This window comes from Delphinapterus leucas, chromosome 12 (genome assembly GCF_059928025.1).
Source record: "Delphinapterus leucas isolate spDelLeu-1000000601 "Yukka" chromosome 12, BTC_Dleu_Yukka2, whole genome shotgun sequence".
NCBI lineage: Eukaryota > Metazoa > Chordata > Mammalia > Artiodactyla > Monodontidae > Delphinapterus > Delphinapterus leucas.
Window position 1 is genome coordinate 88560086 of NC_143140.1, and position 22732 is coordinate 88582817.

The 22732-nt window shown below is 44.0% G+C and overlaps 1 protein-coding gene and 1 long non-coding RNA gene across 5 annotated transcripts in view; both read right to left on the bottom strand.

Moving 5' to 3' along the window:
• LOC111167551 (uncharacterized) overlaps positions 1 to 8369 on the bottom strand; it is a 63344-nt gene extending 54975 nt beyond the window's left edge. For both annotated transcript variants that reach the window (XR_016395271.1, XR_016395270.1), the window contains exon 1: positions 4333 to 8369. This is a non-coding gene — a long non-coding RNA (uncharacterized LOC111167551). The remainder of the gene's footprint in view (positions 1 to 4332) is intronic.
• Positions 8370 to 8483: 114 nt separating this feature from the next.
• Positions 8484 to 19209, bottom strand: SOD2 (superoxide dismutase 2). 3 transcript variants are annotated; one of them, XM_022560536.3, is made up of 5 exons: positions 19120 to 19209; positions 18500 to 18702; positions 15166 to 15282; positions 13108 to 13287; positions 8484 to 11374 (listed from the first exon to the last, which is right to left on the bottom strand). In XM_022560536.3, the coding sequence occupies exons 1-5, from the start codon at positions 19140 to 19142 to the stop codon at positions 11229 to 11231; spliced, it is 669 nt and encodes a 222-aa protein (XP_022416244.1). In that variant the 5' UTR covers positions 19143 to 19209; the 3' UTR covers positions 8484 to 11228. The 3 variants fall into 3 exon arrangements, with proteins under 3 accessions (XP_022416244.1, XP_089778352.1, XP_089778353.1); XM_089922226.1 differs by having other exon boundaries at positions 18500 to 18732; positions 19120 to 19157; XM_089922227.1 differs by lacking the exon at positions 13108 to 13287 and having other exon boundaries at positions 18500 to 18732; positions 19120 to 19191.
• Positions 19210 to 22732: the final 3523 nt, after the last annotated feature.

The window sequence follows — 22732 nt, forward strand, 5'->3', positions numbered from 1 at the left end:
CAGAGCACAGGCTCTGGATGCGCAGGCTCAGCAGCCATGGCTCACGGGCCCAGCCGCTCCGCGGCATGTGGGATCTTCCCAGACCGGGGCACGAACCCATGTCCCCTGCATCGGCAGGTGGACTCTCAACCACTGCGCCACCAGGGAAGCCACCAAAAAGGCATTTTTAAGCCAGTAAAGGTAAAAGGTAAATTGCATTGCAGATGGCAGAAGGAATATATATTTTGCAATATTTTGAGAAAAGGAGAGTGTTGGGCTACACTCAGGGAATTGGATTAACTCAGAGAATGATGTGGAACCTGCCAAGCGAAAGACAGGAGCAGGGAGCAGGCAGTGAGATGTTCACAAGGGGAGGCATGACCCAGGTTCACTGATGCTGTCCATTGGAATGGCATTGGTTTCATAATTGTGTTGGCACTAAATGATATATTTATTTGATTTTATAGTTGTATAAGATCTGCAAAAAATGAGATTTCTATATAGGTTTATATTTTTACATGTTCATATTAAATATTAAAAATTTTTAATATAAAAAAATTAACTGAGGGCTTCCCTGGTGGCGCAGTGGTTGAGAGTCTGCCTGCCGATGCAGGGGACACGGCTTCATGCCCCGGTCCAGGAAGATCCCACATGCCGCGCAGCAGCTGGGCATGTGAGCCATGGCCGCTGAGCCTGCGCATCCGGACTCTGTGCTCTGCAACAGGAGGGGCCAAAACAGTGAGAGGCCCACGTACCACAAAAAAAAAAAAAAAAAAAACTTAACTGAGTCTCCTGAATTCTTTTATTTACACACAGAAAAATGGGTTTTCTTATCAAATCTTACCATTCCTCTGAAATCTTCTTATCTGCCTTTCCAACAGATTGGCAGAGCAGGGACATTTCAGACAATTGCTAAATCATGACCAAAGCTGGGACCCCTGGCCCACATTTGCTGGCAGAAAATACAGTCTTGCAATGTATTCTTAAATATATAGATTTTTATCCAACAATATAATTGCTTATGGCTCTCTGAACAAAGGTTTCATAATGTTTGGCTCCAGCATTACAGCAGTAAAGAAAATAAAAATTATCATACTGATTTAATGTATTCATTCATTCAACCATTATTTATTAAGTATACAGGACAGTGTAGTGGGTTCTGGCGATGCAGTGCTGAATTTTAAAGCAGCACCATGGCCTCTGCCTTCATGAAGCTTATGGTCTAGTGGAGAAAATCATTAGTAACCGCACAATCATGCAGCCAACAAAGTAATAATCACTATGGTATGAGTTCTGAAGTCACCTACAGCTGCGAGGACGTTGTACAGATAACCAAGACAGGTCATCAACCTGATATTCTATTGCCAAAAAGGGGCCTTTGCTCTGATCAGAAAGTTGACGTAGACTAGATTTCTGGCTGTCAACACAAAGAACACAACCTGAAAAGTCACACAAGTCACACTTTCCATAGTTGTTCTGAAGACCCACCAGTTGTCCAGGGACTTAGTTGACCTGATACTGCAAGTTGAACAAAAGTTTCCCATTGAGGAGGAAGAGGAAAGAGAAGGAGAATGAGAGAAAAGGGAGAAGGAAGGAAGGAAGGGAGAAAGAAAGACAGAAAGAGGCTTCCCTGGTGGCGCAGTGATTGGGAATCTGCCTGCCAATGCAGGGAACACGGGTTCAAGCCCTGGTCCGAGAAGATCCCACATGCCACAGAGCAACTAAGCCCTTGCGCCACAACTACTGAGCCTGCGTTCTAGAGCCTGTGAGCCACAACTACTGAGCCCACATGCCACAACTAGTGAAGCCCAAATGCCTAGAGCCCGCGCTTCGCAACAGGAGAAGCCACCACAATGAGAAGCCTGCACACCACAATGAAGAGTAGCCCCCACTCGCCACAACTAGAGAAAACCCACGTGCAGCAATGAAGACACAAAATGCAGCCAAAAAATAAATAAATAAATTTATTTAAAGGAAAGAAAGAGGGAGGGGGAGAGAGAGAGAAAGAAAGGAAGGAAGGAAGGGAGAAAGAAGGAGGGGGAGAGAGAGGGAGGGAGGGAGAAAGAAAAAGAAAGAAAGAGAGAAAGAGGGAAGGAAGGGAGGGAGGGAGAGAGAAAGAAAGAAAGAAGGAGAGGAAGGGAGGGAGGAAGGAAGAGAGAGAGAAAGCAAGAAAAGAAAGAAAGAAAGAAAAGGAAGGAAGGAAGGAAGGAAGGAAGGAAGGAAGGAAGAAGGAAAGAAGGAGGAGAAAACTGAGATGCAATGAACAGCATCTTCCACACCCACACTCTCCACTGGCTCCCATCTCATGAAGAGTGAAAGCCAGTATCCTTCCAGAGGCCACAGGCCTAAGTGAACTACTCCCCCAGCCCCCAGCCCCTCGCTCTCCAGCCACGCTGGTCTCCTGGCTATTCCTGGAAGCCACCAGGAGCCCACCCGACCCCAAGACTTTCGGGGAGTGATCTTCCCCTGGATATCCGCTCCCCCCGCAAATCCCGACTGCAACAGCACAGGGGACCTCTGTCTTTAATGTTACCCCCATGTGGGCCAATGACGGCACGCCAATGCGCAGTTAATAACTGTTAAAATAGTTTTTGAAAATATGTTGAGTACTTACTAGGGGTCAGGCACTGTGCTAAATGCTGCACGTGAGTTATTTGTTTAATTGGTGCCGACACCCTGTCAAGGGTATTCTCACCCTACGCTGCAGAAGGGGAAACGGAGACTTAGAGAGATCAGGTAACTCGCCAGCGGTCACATAGGCGGCAAGGGGAACGACCAGGATTAGAGCGAGGATTCAAATCAGGAACATCTGTCCCCGAAGGTCAAGCTCTCAACCACTGTCTTATACGGCTCGCCCATTTAGGAAACGGAGCTCTACAAAACACCAAACGAATGCGGTGTGTGTGGATAGCACATCAGTGGGCCACCCAGTCCAAGAATGACTGCTAGGGGATCTAGCAAAACCTAGGGAACAGGTGCATTGCGTCACCTTTATCATGATAATAACAAGGAGGAGGAAGCCGACGAGAATGACAGTGAGAGGGCAAGGATTTCCATGGGAGGTACCGAGCATCATGCTTCAGACATACTCCTATAAATATTACTTCTTGGTTTTTATAAATATTGGTTAGCAGAGAGTTTGGGGTTTTACTCTGAGAACTACCTGAAGTGCAGATTATATATTACAAAGTACAGGCAGGTCCGTACCCCTTCACTCTGTCAGTTGGCTTGCGGGGAGGAGGTTTAGAGAATAAACTACAATGTGCACAGGCAGAAGGCCGTTCACTCTACAAGGAGGCAGCCCTAGAGGCAGCAGGAGACATGGTCTTCCCCAGAGGGCAGTGCTAGGTCTACTTCAGCCTGCAGACTAACGGACCCTTAAAGTCCAGTCGTAGGCCATGGACACGCGCAATAATTCTCACCAGGCAGGTGTCTTTAATGAATCTTACCAAACACTGTTTGTAGCCATTTTTTAAAATCTTAGTAAAGAGCCAGAAATGACTTGAAACATTTTAACTTTCAAGAAGTTTAAAGCAATTGAGCTATGCAGAGTCGTTAGCAACAAGCCTTGAAAACGACAGTTTAGGGACTTCCCTGGTGGCACAGTGGTTAAGACTCTGCGCTCCCAATGCAGGGGGCCTGGGTTCGATCCCTGGTCAGCGAACTAGATCCCACATGCATGCCACAACTAAGAGTTCGTGAGTTGCAACTAAGAAGGCTGCCTGCTGCAACTATGACCCAGCGCACCCAAAATAAATAAATTAATAAATTAATTAAATTTAAAATAAAATTAAAAAAAATAAAATGACAATTTAGATTTTCAAAGAAACTATCTTATGTTCTCTGGCAATAATTAGATGTCTATTAAGACAGCTCCTAGTTATTGATAATAAGACCATGTCATCAGCCTATGGGATAATGCTTCCTATTCCACTTTCCACAACTAAAAACATGTGTCATCTACGTTGAGAAAAATGTTAGACTAAAATATGAGAAGAAATCTCTAAAGGAAAGAGCGGTTGAAGTTGACCATTGCTAGACGTCAAGCCCTGTCGTAGGCATTAGTGATACAAAATGAATGACCGATTGCCACCCTGGATAAACCCCAAGCCTTGTGGAGAGAAGAGATCTAGAAGCAAATTGTTACAATATAGACCAGCGAGTACCAGGACCGAGAGAGGGGCAGATAGAGGGCAGGCGAATGACCTATTTGGCCTAAGGTGTCAAAAAAAGGTACCATTACACTAAATCTTAGAGAATAGTGGATTTTCCCAAGAGAAATAGATGGAGGGAACAAGTGAAATATTTAAAGAAAAAAGAACTGAGACATAGAACCTGCACAAATCTGATTACCTTCTCGTAGAAAGAAAATCCTTGGCAGGAAGTGGAGGGAGTCAAATCGAAAAGCAACATCATGGTTGACACCCACGCACGGTTGTCCTCAACTGCGGTTGGTGAAAATGTCTGAAAACTGAATATGGCATCCCGGTAACCTAAATAAATCAGAACAAAGGATTTGGAAAAAAAAAAAAAAAAAGGAAAATGAAGGCTGAGCTCTTGCCTAAAGGGAATTATTTTGTTGTAAGAAAGAGAACTGCTAACTGATTGAAATCGGCATACCTTAAAAACTCGCTGCTGCCTAATTTAGAGGCTTCCTGTTTGGAGCCTTTACAAGACTGCATGTAGGCTAAATACTCTATCCATATGGATCAGATTCGCAAACAAAGAAAGAAGTGTTCTTCCCTGCATCACCATTTCCACAGGCTCTGTGATGCAGGGAACTTCTAACTACACCGTGGCAGCTTCTAAGGGAGGGAACATGATTACTCAATGCAGTGGTCATTCTGGACTGGGTCCGTCTGCTGTAGAGGGCATCACCGGAACAAGAAGTGAAACTTGTACGGTATCTGAGGGTTACGTGATAGTGACACACGATTGCCAATGTTCTGACTTTGAAGGCCGTCTAGAGCTTGTAGGAGAATGCCCTTGTCTGTAGGAAACACAAAGTACTCGGTGGTGATGGCACCTCACAACAGCAACTAACTCTCAAAATATTCTGAAAAAGCTAAGGGCCTTGTACTATAATTGCAACTTTTAGGTAAATTTGAGATGGTTTCAAAATAAAAAGAATTTTTAAGTTTAAAACTTTAAAAAGTAAAAGATTATCTGTTCTCAAATGAACAAAACTAACAAGGTAATGTGTTCCTTTGGGGTGGGGAGGGGAACCCTTAATACTGTTCCAACCCACTCTGCTTTCCCATAAGTCCTGTTTATAGCAGAGCATGGAGGGGAGAAAAGCATAGAAATACTGCCACCTACTGGTGTAGAGCAAATATATTTAGGGTAAAAGAAAAAAAATCCTGAGGTTTCCTCTGGACAGGGGAAGAATAAAGCTTTTTATGGGGATTGACTTTTAAAGGCTGTTGGAGACCGAGGCAAACAGGCCCTTTAACCTTGAGGCCTGCATTAGAATTAAATCTGAGACTCAGAGCAGATGACAGATGGCTCTCTGGGTTTCAGATGTGTCCTGGGCGAATGGGGAGTTTAAGAGGAAGGGATACATTCAAGGGGTACAATAGAGACACAAAATTTTTCACTCCCCATCCCAGCAAACTTGGAGAAGATGAATTCTCTAGGGAAAAGAAGAAATGGGGAAGCTTCCCTGGTGGCGCAGTGGTTGAGAGTCCGCCTGCCGATGCACGGGACACGGGTGTCCCGGTCCGGGAAGATCCCACATGCCGCGGAGCGGCTGGGCCCGTGAGCCATGGCCGCTGAGCCTGCGCGTCCAGAGCCTGTGCTCCGCAACGGGAGATTCTCACAGAAAGGCTTAACCAAATAAAAATAGGCTTTTAAGGAAAAAATTGCTTTGTAAGCAGTTTTATGTTTTGGTACTGGGGAGGAAATGAAAGGGTGTAATTAAAACATGTAGATGGAGAAGTAAATCAAAACATTGGTGGAATTGCTTTAACAGATCTGGATATTTCAGCTTTTTCCTAAATGAAGACACTTCCCCTGGCCCCGACTTAGAACGTACACATCAAGGTATTCTTTCAGAATATAATGCACTGTTGTGGAAAGCACACTAAAGCAGGTAGAGGACCCCAGAACAGGCCACTAGAGTCCCAGGTACGAATCTGTCCCTGAGTCTGTATCCCCTCTGCCTTCCCTGCAGGGTGGCTGAATCAGACAAGATAAAAATTGAGAAGCCGTGTAAAACAACTTCTATGATAGCTATACTTAACAGTGCTCACTTCATGCCAGACCCCGTAAACTCACAGAAACCTGTTATGGTCAGCTGAGAAGCTGAGGCACAGAGAGGTCAAACAGATTGCTCAGAATCCCAGAGCAGTAGAGAGACTGGCTGTTTCTTGTCCTTTCTGGGCACAGGAGCAGAGCTAAGCTCTCTTCCCAGCCTTCCTTGTGTTTAGGTGCACTGTGGTCACCAGTAAAACAGCAGACACACAGGCGCCACCTCCAGGCCTGGCCCATAAAACTTCATACACGTGACCCACATGCTGGTTTGCACTCCACAGGCTCAATGACGGTGACAAGAGCTCCTCAGACGGCACTTACTGGGACGGCAAAGCAGTAAAAGCTAAAGAGCCTGGACCCCCAAATCACCGCGAGTAGAAAGCTCCGGCGCTAACCAGAAACACGTATACACTTTACCTGATTGAAAAACAACCTATTGTATTTGAGCCATTATATATTTGGAGTTTGTTGTCAAAGCAGCAGTTACCCAAATGAATTCAAATACTAGGACCTTGAAGTGGGTACTATCCCAGCCAAAAAAAAAAAAAAAATTCAGGGCTTCCCTGGTGGCGCAGTGGTTGAGGGTCCGCCTGCCGATGCAGGGGACGCGGGTTTGTGCCCCGGTCCGGGAGGATCCCACGTGCAGCGGAGCAGCTGGGCCCGTGAGCCATGGCCACTGGGCCTGTGTGTCCAGAGCCTGTGCTCCGCAACGGGGGGGTGGGGGTGGTTGGGGGCGCGGCAGTGGGAGGCCCGCGTACCGAAAATAAATAAATAAATAAATTCAAACTATGTGGCATTGGCTTAGTGGCCAGTGGGAAAATTGGTATCGGGAGCTGAAAAGTTGGAAAGCCGTGTTTCCCAGTGGCAGATCATGCGGTAAACCTGCTTCCTGCTGTAACGTGAAAGGCACAGCCACTGCAGCTCTAGAATGTTCGAGAAGAACCAGACTGACCCTGTGTGTTGGCTTTTATCTCCCCCTTTAGCAAGATGTCATTCGTGCCTTCAGGAAAGAACTGGCCGGTCTGCAAGCAGAAATGAAAGGAAATACAGTTCAGAAATTTGGGTCCTGAAAGCCTGGGAAAGCTGACTACTTCTAAATCCCAAACAGTAAAAGATGTTAAGACTGAAAACGGCTTTGAGCAAATGCTCAAGTCTCAGCCCCAAAGCAAGGATGAAGGATGTGGGCTTCCCCCCGCCACCCCCGAGCTTATTGTTTTAACTACCTTTAGCTCAAGGTAGCTGCTCTTACGCTGACGGGGTAAGGAAGCAAGGATAAAAATTACTCACATCTACGTGGATGGACCTAGAGTCTGTCATAGAGTGAAGAAAGTCAAAGAGAAAAACAAATACCGTACGCTAACACATATATACGAAATCTAAAAAAAAAAGAAAAGAAAAAAAGTGGTCCTGAAGAACCTAGGGGCAGGACAGGAATAAAGACACAGACGTAGAGAATGGACTTAAGGACACGGGTAGGGGGAATGGTAAGCTGGGATGAAGTGAGAGTGGCATGGACTTATATATACACTACCAAATGTAAAATAGATAGCTAGTGGGAAGCAGCCGCATAGCACAGGGAGATCAGCTCGGTGCTCTGTGACCACCTAGAGGGGTGGGATAGGGAGGGTGGGAGGGAGACGCAAGAGGGAGGAGATATGGGGATATATGTATATGTATAGCTGATTCACTTTGTTATAAAGCAGAAACTAACACACCACTGTAAAGCAATTATACTCCAATAAAGATGTTAGAAAAAAAATTACATCTAGTATATCTAGTAAAAAATTTTCATTGTGGATGTTTATTGTGGATATCGGCACGTAAAACTGGCCGCAAATGGGTTAGAAACCCACAAAGTTTTTAAGGCCAATGTATTGCCAAAGAAACGATGGAATCAGACTAAAAAAGTTTTTCGCTCTTTGAGTTTTTAAATAACCTTCAGACCTCTCAAACTTGTACTGGTAGAAATCAGGCCTTGAAAGCTATGCATTCTCCAAGTAGAGGAAACCGCCCATCACCTCCCCTAGATGAACCATGGAGACCCTCCAAATTAGAGCCTCCAGAAGGTGGAGCCACAGTCATGAGAACCATGCACTAAAGAATTCCTCCCAGAGACAGAATTCATATGCCTTCTGGGTTTTTAGAGTAAAATTTCAACTACCTATCAGTTATTATTCCTTTCCTACAGTAAAAATGATAAAGCATTGCAAGATTATAAATGTTTTTGACACACACACTTAATACAGACCTCCTTTGATGGTTAACAGATTCTTTTATTAATAATCAAAAAGCTTCACACTTACAATATGAAAATAAATGCTTCTTTAATGAATAATTAAATGAAAACTCTCCAGGACCTTAAAGGATTTTTAATATGTACCATGCGTACCTTAGAACACAGGGCATTAGCTTGCTGGGATCATTAGGGTATGACTGAAAAAGAGAGACAGTAATTTATAAAACAGTTACCGAACAGCTTTCCCAAACAGTAGTTCCCCTGAAATTAAAACAGGAAACAAAATTTGTATTTATACCTAGTTTTAGATATGACTGACAACACACATCAATCTTAATTTTATAATTTTGATGTTACTTTTTAAAGGCACTCCACAGAAATTCAAATCTCATTTTAGAATCATGAATCTGAAGTGTGTAATAAAGTTGTAACTTCTCAATATCAAAGTTTAATTATTACACAACAGTTCGAGCAACAGATACTATTTCACAGACAGTATTTGTTCTGCATCCTGTTCCCCTGCAGCACCAATCATGCTACGATTTTCGAAGCACGTCTATGACTACAGCAGGCACTGCTGATTCAGTCACAAAAATCCTTCCTGGGTGAACAGTACTTGCTCTTTCCAGAAGAAACGGTTGTTTTACCTTTTCTGTTTCTTTTCTATTATGAAAAACAGGGCTAAACAGAATCTTATAGAGTCTCATTTTCTGCTGGATGATTAAAATCTCTACTCTGTACGTTATCTTAGTCTCTTAAAATCCAAAAGTGCAGTGGAGGACAGCATGCTTTCCCTTGTTCTCACATGATACAATCAAAGCAAAAATAGAGCCCCATAGAAATTTCAACATTGAATTTCTTTTTAATCTTAAAGCTTAATGAGAGTCCAAAAGCTTTATATAAGTCAGTAGTCTCTGCATATCTTTGTTAGTTCATGATCTAGAAGACTACTTGTTTTCAAAAGCCCATCTTTCAAGAAGGTCCTATTTTCTCAATGGTCTGTTTACAGAGTTCACTGCCTTGTTTATAATATATAGGCATATATATATGTGTGTATAGGGTATATGTAAGCAGCGGTCACACGGCTCTCAGTTGTGCCCCATTAAAGCCATTTTACTGTGGTATAGAAAGGATGGCAATCATAGTCTCTGAAGTGTTTTCAATCCACAAGCACACACACATACACAGTTAACACTAGTCTCATCAACGCTGTCGACAATTCAGAAAGCCTAAATACTTTTCTAATTGAATTCTAAAAGAAAAGTGCCTTGAATTTAAATTTTTTTAAAAACTTCAGTCTTCAATATTGAAACTGCTAAGTCACTCCATTTTTCCATGAAAAAGAAATAGGATAATAAAGTTAGGGGGAAATTTTTTTAATGAAAAAATAAACTTGAGAAAACACCCTGTTACTAAAATAGGTTTAAGAAAAAAACCTACATAGAGGAAATATTCCAATAGAAGGTAAAACCTGTGCGGGGTATCAGAATAGCATTACCTGTAATCGTCAGATCAGAAACAAATGAAATCTTCAGTGACAGAACTGTAAAATATATTAGGAAATGTCCAGTTGATAAAAAAGGAGAGAAGATGATGAAGAACACGGAACACCTGACACTGTGAAGCCAAGTACAGAAAGGACCCTGCTGCACTGAACAGCTCCATTCGCAAAAACCCAACACGAATGGAACTTGACTGCCTTGTCACTATATTAGGGATACGGTTTTCCCTTTATTGGAAAAACCAATAAAACAATATAAAGCTTCTATAGCGATTGTACATTTTCTAGAAGAAACAAAAAACATCAAAATGGATGAAATAACTCAAAATCAAATCTTTGAAAACAAATGTTCCTCATAGAGGCATGCTCCTGACTGCATCCTGAAACCAATGTGTCTTTCATTACTTAGCAACGCAGGCCCTGACCCAGGTCTGGTTCTCTTGAGAGGGATGCTTCACGAGCAGGCCCAAAAGAAGAGGGGCAAGTGTCTGGCCGGCAGATTTGTGGCCCATCCCTATCACTGACTTTATTAACTAGGCCCTAATTTGTCCACTTTGAGCACTTAGACAACACACATTTCTATGTTTGAGGACAAAATTTCACAAAAGTCTTTTTCTGTCCGCAGAAAAATTCAGAGGCACTATTATTTCCTTCTCATAATAAAGCAATTCGCAATTAGCAATCAAGTTATATATATTTTTAATGACAAAATGGTTAGTGTTAACCCTGTAGAACCTGTGATCATAAGTAACTAAAGACCACTGGGTGATATCCACCCGAAGTAATACTGGACAGAGGATTACTTACAAAAAGAGCAATTTTCAATAGAAAACTGAATATTTCCCTTGGGAAATAAATTTAGTATTTTATTATTAAACAAATGGGGCAAAAGACCAGATTTTCTGTAACTGCAATAGAACAGGATTAGAAAGGCTTCCTTAGACACCCCAACAGTATAGGGATGAAACATCCTTCGTGGTTTTATGATGAAAATTATAATCTCCTAACTATTATAGCTCTCTGAAGAAAATGTTCAATCAAAAGATTAAATTATACAAAGCATTTAACATTTTCAAACAGTTGCCTAATAACAAGCTTTTAAAAGAGATTATTCACAGCACTAAATTATGTTTATCAAATATTTGAATAAGCCACACTCAGAAACACTACGATGGAGCAGCTTACTGGTATACGTGGTTCTCTGCACTACTACAAACATAGTCACAAAGAGCTTGATGCTCTCAGTGGAAGGCTGGCGTTTCACTTTTTGCAGGCCGTGTATCTCGCAGCTACGTTCTCCCAGCTGATTACATTCCAAATGGCTTTCAGATAATCAGGCCTGACATTTTTATACTGAAGGTAATAAGCATGCTCCCACACATCAATTCCCAGCAGTGGAATAAGACCTATTGGAAAGAAGGGGAAAGAAACAAAGGCTATGAATTTCACTCTACAACATTATCTTCTCGCTTTCAACTTTAATTAGCCTATGCACACGAAACTACCCTTTACAACATTCTCATCCATTTTTCAGTTTCTTATGTAAACAGGAAATTTGCATAAGAATAAATATCCTAGAAAAAGATTTTAAACTTTACTCTTTGGAAGAAAATGTGATAAATAGTAAAAGTAATTAAAACAGACTTGGGAAAATCAACTAACCACAGTATTTTAACAGCTATTCTTAAAATATCAACAGATTTATCCAAGAGCCAATTCTCAGTGGTCCTCAATAGGGGTCTCAGGAAGGGTGTGTTCTCTTTGTGGGTGTGGCTGAGGACCTTCCAAAGGTGTTGAGCATTTGGGGGAGTCTATGGAAAACCTGCTCTGCTCCCCTGGGCTGATGTTAGTCACAGAGAATACAAAGCGTTTACGATTATACACATGTATAGCTGAGTCACTTTGCTGTAGAGCAGAAATTAACACAACACTGTAAAGCAACTCTACTGCAAATAAATAAATAAATAAAAGAGCGTTTATGAGACATAATAAAAATTAAGTTAACAAGGAAAACTGAGTAAGGCTTAAGAAAGAGATACATTATTTAGTTTCTGAAAAGTGTGTGAAGAAGTAGTTAAATCTATAAAACATTCATTTAAGAAACCTCTCCAACTGAAAGCGCTCCTCTAGGAAAACAAGCATCAACCAGCATGTCTAAATCAATTGTGAGGTGCGTCACTAATAACTTATAATTAAGGGAACAAAATTTATACATGATTTTCCCCCTAGATAAATCACCATAACTTTCATTTATCTTTATTCCAATGGGCTTTCTTCAAGCAGGAGAGAAGAAGGTGTTGCTAGGACTGACCTGCCAATCACAGCCTCCTCGGTCAGGTACCTGACTCTTAGAGCACTCAGGGCTCACACATCTTTGGTTGCTTTTCCAAATTCTGTGGCATCTCACTTTCCCTAAAGAGCTGTTTAGATTCTGGCTAATCTGAACATATCCAGGTTAGTGAGTCACGTAAGCAAGTCTCCGGACATGTGTAGAGGTAGAAAATATGGCTGAGACCTACTGCTGATTGATGCTAAGGTATCACCTCACATCAAAGTTCCAGCAAACTGCTGGATCCTTATGACTATTTCCTAAAGAGCTTCTACTTCCATCTGGCTCAACATAAAAAAGGATTTGGTGAACCCAGCCTGCAGCTTCTAAGCCCAATCTTTTCCTACGCCAAAAAATCCTCAGGAAGGTAGATGTCTGGAAACCTGAGCTCTGGTCCCAGTTTGACCACAGGTGCTCAGCAGAGGAGTTGAGAGTCCAAGCTCTGAAGTCAGACTCAGACTATGTGTCTTTTCCTCCTTCATGTTGTTTATCTAATTTTAGTTTTTTATTCTAGTGCATATAATTATTATGTAGGCTGATACGAATTCTCTGTCAAATGAAGCAGAGTTTATGTTTAAAACATGTTTTGTTAACATATCTGTAAAACTACACACGCTCATTTTATAAAATATCAAGGACTTGGAAAGATTTTTGCTCCCACGAGACTCTGGGTATCATCTACTAAGATCTGTTCAATTTAGTACGTGCTCAGGGTAGGTTTAAACACTGCTAGTCTTCCATATTTCACGGTAAATGCTTTATAGTGAACCATCTCTCCCGAATAAACGTGTAATAATTCTTAAGCCTAACCTGTTGTTCCTTGCAGGGGATCCTGGTTAGAACAAGCAGCAATCTGTAAGCGTCCCTGTTCCTTACTGAAACCGAGCCAACCCCAGCCTGAGCCTTGGACACCAACAGATACGGTGGTCAACTTCTCCTTAAAGTTCTTGAAGGAACCAAAGTCATGTTTGATGGCTTCCAGCAACTCCCCTATTAAAAAAAAAAACCCCAAAACCACTCACAAATGAACAGATGGCAACAATTACAATAAAATATTTTATTATATAAAATATATCCCAATATTCTTGTCATACGGCCCCAGACACAACTAGAAACACATGGAAAACACTACATGACCAAGTGAGCCTACAAAACAGTGTTATTCCTGTCCTGACACCAGGGTCATAACATCTCACAATTTTAATTTACATGTTTGTTGCTGAAACATGTTAGAGGGATTTCTTCACTCACAGTGCTGTTTCCATAAGGAAAGAAATAATATTTTTCATTAGCTTTCTTTTTTCCCATCAACAGAAGATTTTACTTTGACTTCTACCCTACCTACTCTATGTTTCAATTTGGGAATAAAATGTTATGGGTGAGACTTGCTTCTTCTCCAAGGCAGCCTAGATCTTTCCTATCTCGATTATATCATTTTAAAAAGAGTGATGTTGGGGCTTCCCTGGTGGCACAGTGGTTGAGAGTCTGCCTGCTAATGCAGGGGACACGGGTTCGAGCCCTGGTCTGGGAGGATCCCACACGCCACGGAGCAACTGGGCCCGTGAGCCACAACTACTGAGCCTGCGCGTCTGGAGCCTGTGCTCCGCAACAAGAGAGGCCGCGATAGTGAGAGGCCCCCGCTTGCCACAACTAGGAAAAGCCCTCACACAGAAACGAAGACCCAACACAGCAAAAATAAATTAATTAATGAATAAACTCCTACCCTCAACATCTTAAAAAAAAAAAAAAAAAAAGAGTGATGTTGCCTATTAATGAACTAAGGGTACACTTTAAGAGTTATCACCCTTTTTATTCTGTAGCAATACAGAATACAATTCGAGGCTGAGCACATCAACTAAGTCAACTAGGCCCAAAGTATCACCTCTCTTACTTTATTGGCTTAAAAGTAGTCATCTGTTATAAGCACAAATGATGGAATAAAGTGGTACCAGACAACACAAAGTGGCAGAGCACCAGAACCTGCTGGCTGAGCACAGGTGTATCTGGAATTCTGGTAACTCACAACACCTCGAAAGTATTAAGTCACGGTCTGAAGACCTAACTCAGAAAAAATGAACTGTCCAGCTTCCCATACTTATTCCCCCATTCATCTTTACTTCCAAATGAAACTGCTTATGTCAAGTGCACAAGATGCCTTCTAGAAGATGACTAAAAACAAAAAAATGCCACAGAAACTTAAGGTACGTGCCAGAAGAGCAGAAACAAAGGAGGAGAGCTATATTTACACCCCACACCTCCCCTGGGGTGGGGAGGATAATTAAAGTTCTGGGTCTCTGCGTGCTCCACAGGAGGTCAAGTGAACAAGCAGTGGACAAGATCACCGGCTCCGTACTCCCTTGTTACCTGCAGTTGTCCTGGAAAACCTAATTTTCTGGGACAACCGACTCTTTATCAGTTAGGAAGAGTAGTAAACAACAGCAAAAGGCACTACTCTATAATAACACTTAATTTTTAAAACAGCCCTATTATTATCCCCATAGCATACAGATGAAGAAGGTAAGGTACAGAATGGCTAACATCTTGTCCCAGGGCCTAGAGCTAGTAAGTGAAAACTCATCTTTCCTAAAAACGAAGTTTCTCAGTCTTTCCCTAATATACAGTACGTTTCAACCGAAAGGTGACACTGTATGTGATACTGTGCGTGTGTATAAAATCTGACGATATAATTCCCTGAATGTATTCTCCACTCTTGCACGTGTCCCTCTGAAAGTTACAATTTTGTCGTACTGCTTGCTGTGAAAGACATGCCATTATGACACCTCAGGGAGAATTAAAGGTAACTTAAGAAAATCAAGTCATTCCTATCGTGCACAAGACGTAGCTAAGGTTGCACCAATCTAAACCAACCTTCGGGTTCTCCACCACCGTTAGGGCTCAGATTTGTCCAGAAAATGCTATGATTGATATGGCCTCCGCCGTTGAACTTTATTGCAGGCTGCAGAGCTACCTGAGCTGTGACATCACCTGAAAGGTTAAAGTAAAAACACATTTTTTAAAATTCTTACTTTTTTGACCATTCTATACACTATTTTTTTTTCTTTGTAAAACATTAGATAATTGGACCATTGTAACATCCCTATTGGTCCCAAAATTTCACAATTTCAAGACTCTACCCAAAAAAAAACCTTCCCCAAAATATTTGTCCCAGTGGATTTTCAGTTCAATTAATAATGTACCAAACAACTAGTGAGAAGCCAGCAGGGGTGGCAAAGCTAGTAGAAAATTCACTCCTGGGCTTCAAAGAACTCGGGTTTCTTGGGTAGAAAAGATTTCAGTAAATGAAATAAAAAGAGAACAAAGACAGAAAATAGTAGAATGCTATAAAATAGATGGTTCCGTATACAGACCACATGGAAAATGCTCAACTCCCATTTCTAGATAGACAACCATCCACTGGGAAATACTTCAACGTTACATTAACAAAAAACTCAACTCGTTCAAAACTGAACCCCTGATCTTCAACCCCAAACTTACTCATCCAAAGGCCTTCCCCACCTGAGTGAGTGCCAGCTGTTTCCTCAGGACATCTTTGATGATGCGGTCATTCTTCACGCTAGTCCTCTCACACCCCACATCAGCCCACCAGCACACCCACCAGCAAAGCCAGCTCCGGAAAACACCCAGAACTTCACCCCTTCTTCCTGCCTGTGGTGCCACCAGCAGCACCTCCGCCCCGCAGTCATGCCCCTCTCACTGGTCCCCTGCTTCCACTCCTGCCGCTACAGTCTATTCTCAACACAGTGGCCAGAGGGCTTCTCTAGACCCCCACTGATCACGGCACACGTCTGGTCAAACCCCTCTGCAGGCTGCTCTTCTCAGAGTGAACCCGAAGTCCATACAATCGGTACAGAGGTGCCCATCATCCGACCCTCTGCACCTCCTTGCTGGCCCAGCTCCGGCCACCACGGCCTCCTGGCGCTTAGGCGACAGGCCTGGCATGCTCCCGGCTTAGGGCTTCCACTGACCATTGAGGGCTTTGCTGGAACACTTCCCGGAGACAGTCTCATGGTTCACTCCCCCCATTTCTCCTTCAAGTCTCCACTGAAACATCAACCTCATCAGAAGGCTTCTCTAACCACAATATAAGATGGGCAATCCCCGCCCCGCGTCCAGACCACTTCCCCTACTTTGTTTTCCTCAGCAGGACTTCAGCCCCGGCACACTCCATATTGACTTGTTCACGTGTCTCCGCTAGGAGGAAGGCTCCAGTGAGGACAGGACTTTTGTGCACTGCCGTGTCCCTGAGGCCCAACAGACTGCCTCACGTGCAGCAGGCACTCGTGAATGCTGAACGGAGTTCCACGGAAAGAAAATTCTGACCTCTATACTTAAAAAGAATGTCATATTTGAAGCTGTTTTTACTACCTTGCTAAACATGGAGGCAAAACAAAATATTTTTCTTGATGCCTTCAAGAAGCTACAGACTAACGGAACTATTAGGAAAAATGGGAATTCCCTTATTCAGTTAAGTATTAAGTTCTTATGACTCACAAGATACCAAGAGGCAAAGTGAAGGGCACAGAGAACCACTGAGATCTCTGCCCTTGGGCGGCTTACATAATAGCAATCCAAGTTCCCTATTTCTGTTGTTGGGACACATGCCAAGAACACACGTAAGAAATGTCGCTTTCTAAAAAAAACGAAATGTCGCTTTCTGAAACAATAAAACCTCCAGTTTTTAGCAATTCAGAAAGGCGGAGAGGACCAATGATATCTGAATACACAGATAATCTTTGAGAGTTCTGTTTAAGATGTCAACTTTTGTTGTCGTTGTTATGTTTATAAAATAACTTTCTGACAGATCAGTGTTTCCCTTACTGATTTTTCTTGGAGAATCACCCTAAAAATCAATGTAGGCTTTATATTGTTTTTTAATAAGTCAACAATAACTAAATATTTCTAATGGGAAAGAAACATGTTTCTTGAGAACTAGTTTAATCACAATCTCTTAAAGTTTACTTAATCATTTTTTAAATTTTAATAGAAATTTGGGGGGGTTAATATCCGCTTTTAAGAACACTTTTCTGAAGCTCAACATTTTCACTGGCTTCATGGCCAATTTTCTCTGTTGAATACAATAAAAGTTAAGTACTTTTGTTTGAAAAGTATTTACATACTTAAATGCGGTAAGATTGATGATATTTTTCCCAAATTTTCAAACATGAAAATTTAACTCCTTAATGATTTTTAAAATTATTTTTTAAATAAAAGAAAGCTCTACAGACATTCATTAACTTATAGGCAATACAGTACAATATAATATAGTAAAGCTTTTTTTCCATTGGCTTTAATTAAACAAGCAAAGCTTTGACTGCACAAGAAAAGGACTGAAATTAAGCTGTTTTTAAAATATTGAAGAGAAGTGTTCATGGATGTCTGATGTTGTCATCCAGGAAACAGTTTCACAACTGGGATTTATCCCAGCCTCTCCCCATTACCACATTCTTCCCGCATTTGTTTTGTCCTAAATCACAGAACCTCTTCCCGTACTCTGAACCTTTTCCTTTACCGTACTTGCACTTGCGGTCCCTCTGATGATCACAAGTAAATCTTCCAGAATGTGGTAACTTCCTCTTCCTTTTGTTTACCTATTACCTCACACACAGACTGAAATACTACATTTTTCCACTAGATGTCCCCACTCAACAAGATGTCACAGTCTAAAATTCACTCAAATTTCACAGGACTGAAATTCGATAAAAACATATTTAAGAAAAAAATACACTTTTAACTGAGCAGTTTCAGCCATACATATAGCCTGGAAACACGTCTGTCAATTATTTCCCTCGTGCAAACCACTAACATTACTAACATTAACTAACAGATTCGAAGTGTAATGCTATTTTGTACAGAAAAGACTTAGTACTCCCATACATGCCCCCAGATGCAAAACACGAAAGAAGTCCACGCACGACTGGTTTTGTCACCTGAGCTCCTTTAAAAAACAAATACCAACTCCGTGTTATACTTTCACTTAATTCCAAAGATTAGCAAATAAATACAAGCCTGTCTCAGTTCCCCCGCGAAACGGTTCTTCTCCTTGTGAATTCTTCTCCCTAAGTCAACGCGCGAACACGTGCAGCGATCCTGCTGAAAGCAGGGGTGGGGCTTTGCGCAGATCCGCCTCGCCGCCACGGTTCCCTGTAACCGGTTTCTCTAAGTACGGCCGCCCGGCACCCACCCTTCTCCAGCGCCTCCCGATATTTCTCCTCGGCGATGTTCAGGTTGTTCACGTAGGCCGCGTGGTGCTTGCTGTGATGCAGCTGCATGATCTGCGCGTTGATGTGGGGCTCCAGGGCGCCATAATCGTACGGCAGGTCGGGGAGGCTATGCTTCCGCCGGGAGCCCAGAGCCCCCAGACCCGGCACCAGCTTCCTGCTTGTGCTGGAAAGACAGCAAACACAGCCCGATCGGCTGACGCGGGCAGCAACCGTTAAGCCGCGTGCCCGGCTCCGCAGACCCGGCTAGAAGGACCCGCGCCCCTGGGGGGCCTTCCAGTCGTTGGCCCCCTCGCTGTCCAGTCTTTGCCATTAAACTAACGCTGCGGTCCAGCGCCTCGGCGGCACCTGGACGCGCTCAACGGACACCTGCCCTCAGGCCCGGCCTCTCGCCACGCCCTGCGACGCCGGGTCCCCGAAGGTGCCCTGGACCTCGCGGGGCCGGCGCGAGAGGGTAGGCAGAGCGGGAGGCGGTGGGGGACAGCGGCGGCCACCGCGCCGACCCGCCGAGGCCACCGCCCGCGCCTCTTCGCCCGTGCGGCCGGGGCCGCGTCCCCGCTGCGCACGCCGCCCGGCGCCTCACCTGCACGCCGCCCGGCACAACATGGTGGACGCAGCCCGCAGGCCTCTTGGAGCTCGAAACGCACCGCCGCGCTGACAGCCGAGGACTGACTTGAGCTGCGCGCTGCGCAGCAAGTACACCGCCGCCCCCCGCGGCCCCGCCCCCTGCGCCCGCCTCGACCCCGCCCCCTGCGCTCGCCGCTTCCAACTCGGGGGCACAGGGGGCGAAGGGCCCCGAGCCCGCGCTCTGGGCCCAGGGAACGCGAGGAAGGGAGACTCGGCACTTTCCCCAGCGGCCAGACGAACCGCGGTGCCCCCCTGCGCGCTTCTGGGCGTATCGCCAAAGGAAAGGCCGCCGTCCCCACGCCGTGTGAGATGGTCCGGCCCCAGGCTCCGCCCCACGAAGGTACCTCCCAGCGCTGCCCGCAGGTGGAGACTCAGCTTGCGCCTGCGTGTGAGGGAATTGTTGGGAGCGGAGTCCTTGCAGCTTCCCTGCGGTTTCGGTGGTGCAGCCTCGGGGTCCGGTGACCCCACCCCCACCCCCGGAAGAAAGACTCGTGTTTCCCTGAGAGGCCTCGGAGCGCCCCAGCGGGCCTGTCAGGTCCCCCAGGAAGGCGGGCCCTGGCGCTGGTATGGTGTAGGGCCAGTGTCCCTCCAACCACTGCCCGGAGTGACCTTTCTTTCCCAGTGAACTGACCTTGGGATCTCCGCCAGGCCTGATAATAGTGTTACCGTGCACTCACGACGTGTCAGGGACTGCGCTGCAGGGTTTACATACATTTATCTTTATTTCACCCCAGGAGAAGTATCATTGATTCCAGGTGACGGTTAATGAGCTCAAGGAGCTTGATGAGCACGTTGCCCAGGTCACACCGTTAATAAGTGAAAGAGTCAGGATTAGAACCCAAAGTTCATACTTTCTTGATCACCAGGCCTTAGCAGTCAAGTCTTCAGTGCTTGTTGGGAGAATATAAAAGAAGTACAACAGAGGATTCTTTCCTGCAGTGTCCTATATCTATGAGCTGTAAGTATCAAATGCTTTCTCAACAATTAACAAAACAATCCTGAATTGTGTAACTCTTCCCTGTAAAGAAGTTAGGAAAGCTTTACACTGTTACTGGCCTGAGTTGGGCCTTTACTGAATAGAATAAAATGAAAGGAAGCAGATAATAGGTGCCGAATAGAGTTTCAGTTACTTTCCTGCACCCCCTTCACAACCCTCACCCCACCCCTGCCCCAAGGATGACTAAGCTTTGGGAGGACAAGGGGGACAGAAAGGGGAACCACGGAGCAGGGCTTCACAGAAAGGGCGGGGCTTGCTGACAGTCAGGTGAATGTAAGAGCATGTCACCAGATGCAGGAGGAAATTCAAGTTGGGACCAGCTGATGGATGTCCTTAAAACTCAAACATGTGATTAGTAACAGGAAACTGAAAAGCACTTTAGCTGAAGTGAAGCACATTGAAAGCAGTTTTTCAGGCGAGCAAGTCTGGCATTGATTTGAGGGGCAGGCTAGTTAGAAAACTGTTGCATGAATCCTAGCATGAGGTTCTAAGAGCCGGTTTTAGGGTAATAGCTGTTGGAACTGGAAGGAAAGCATTTTGAAGGATGAAACAACAGAATTCAGTGACGGGTCAGTCACTAATAAAAGGGCTTGTTCCAGTGAGAACAAAATATCACTATTAGGACACTGTGCCCAGTCAGGCCGCATCGATGTACTTCTTGTTTGTACTAATGATGACACTTTGAGATTTAAACTGACCACACTCCCCCCACATGCCCTTCTGAGCATGCAACAGATTGGGGTGTGGGGAGGTGACATTAGCAGTCAAGTAAAAGTGTCTCTAACATCATATCTCTCATCAGCTACATCCTTCCAGAAGACGACCCCAACTGCAAGAGTAACCAGGATTGAGACCAAGGGCTTGGGGGTTATAGGAGATATTGAGAAATTTCTTACACTCAGTAAACAGGCCTCTTTTTCTTTTATAGTTGACCACTATAAGAAGTACTCATTCAGTTGGCCCAAGGTATTAAATTACTGTTGACTGGAGTCTGTCCCAAATTCCTCTGGCCAGCTCAGGATGTCATCTGCCACATCTGGGCACCATAATTATGGATTTCCCTTCAATAAACTTCCCAAGACTACTTCACAGCCACCTTCAGACCCACCACAGTCTGGATCAACACATTGGCTGGAGGAGGAAAAATGTGGGTTGAGAGGAATTCATTCTGAGCCAGTTATTAATTGCATTCGTATTCTAATAACAGGTCCAGCTGCAGTGTCTCAAACACAGAAGAGCGTATTCCCTCGTAAAAGAGATCTGGAGTAGGTAGTCCAGGGCTGGGATGAAAGTGCCATGAAGTCATCAAGGAACCAGGTTTCTCTGTCCTCAGAGTTGCCTCATGATCCATTAAAGCTTCTGGAGCACCAGCCATTTCACCTTCTTTCCATGAAGAGGGAAGGACAAAAGGTGGGCCTCCCTTTTGTCCCTGTCTCCCTTTTAAGGATCCTCTGTAGTAGATTCACCCAACAAATTCCAATCAGAATTTAGGTAGAAGGCTGCGCCTAACTACAGAGGAGGCTGGAAAACATAGTCATTTACCTGTGGACATTTCCAGTCCGAAAAAATGTGGAGGACTTCCCTGGTGGCACAGTGGTTAAGAATCCGCCTCACAATGCAGGGGACACGGGTTCAAGCCCTGGTCTGGGAAGATCCCACACTCTGTGGAGCAACTAAGCCCGTGCACCACAACTACTGAGCCTGCACTCTAGAGCCCGCGAGCCACAACTACTGAAGACCGAGAGCCTAGAGCCTGTGCTCCGCCACAAAGAGAAGCCACCGCAATGAGAAGCCCGCGCACTGCAAGGAAGAGTAGCCCCCACTTGCTGCAACTAGAGAAAGCCTGCACGCAGCAAAAAAGACCCAAAGCAGCCAAAAAATAATTAATTTAAAAAAAAAAAAGAAGAAAAATGTGGAATTCCTTAACTAAAGGGAAAATGAATAGTGGATTGGAAAATAGTCTCTGCCACATATCCTTCTACAAGACATATTTTCACATGCTTGGTTATGAGCTCTGACCATTCATGGAATGACTTTAGCTACACTCTCTCTTTTTTCTCTCTCTCTTTTCCTTTTCGTCCCTTGTCTCACAAATCTTATGCAGGCAGGAATCTAAGTGAGAACTGCCGGACCAACTTCCCTTTGCGTAACTGGGATTGCTAATAGGGCCGAGAGTAGTACTTAAATTGCCAAAATGAACTCAGTGATCTAGGCTAAAAGAGAAAATGATGGTAGAGATATAGTATCATTAGCAAAGGTTTCAAAGTGAGCTTTTCCCCCACATCATCGGGCTAATTATAATTAGATTGCATCCTCAAAGAACACATTAACTACTAGAACGGATAGGGGAAGCTTGTCTCAGAATAGAAGTGTTTTATTGAACAAGATGGGTGGTCAGTTGATCGTATCCACAAAGGGCGAAGGGAACTGACGTAATTGAGTAGATCCTCAGTGTGTGCTGGGTACAGGTTCTAATGCTCCACATCATCTCGTAATTCACACAGCATCTCTGTAGAGTGGCTTATTATTCCTCTTTTGCACAAAGATAGTGACTTGACCAAGGTCACACACA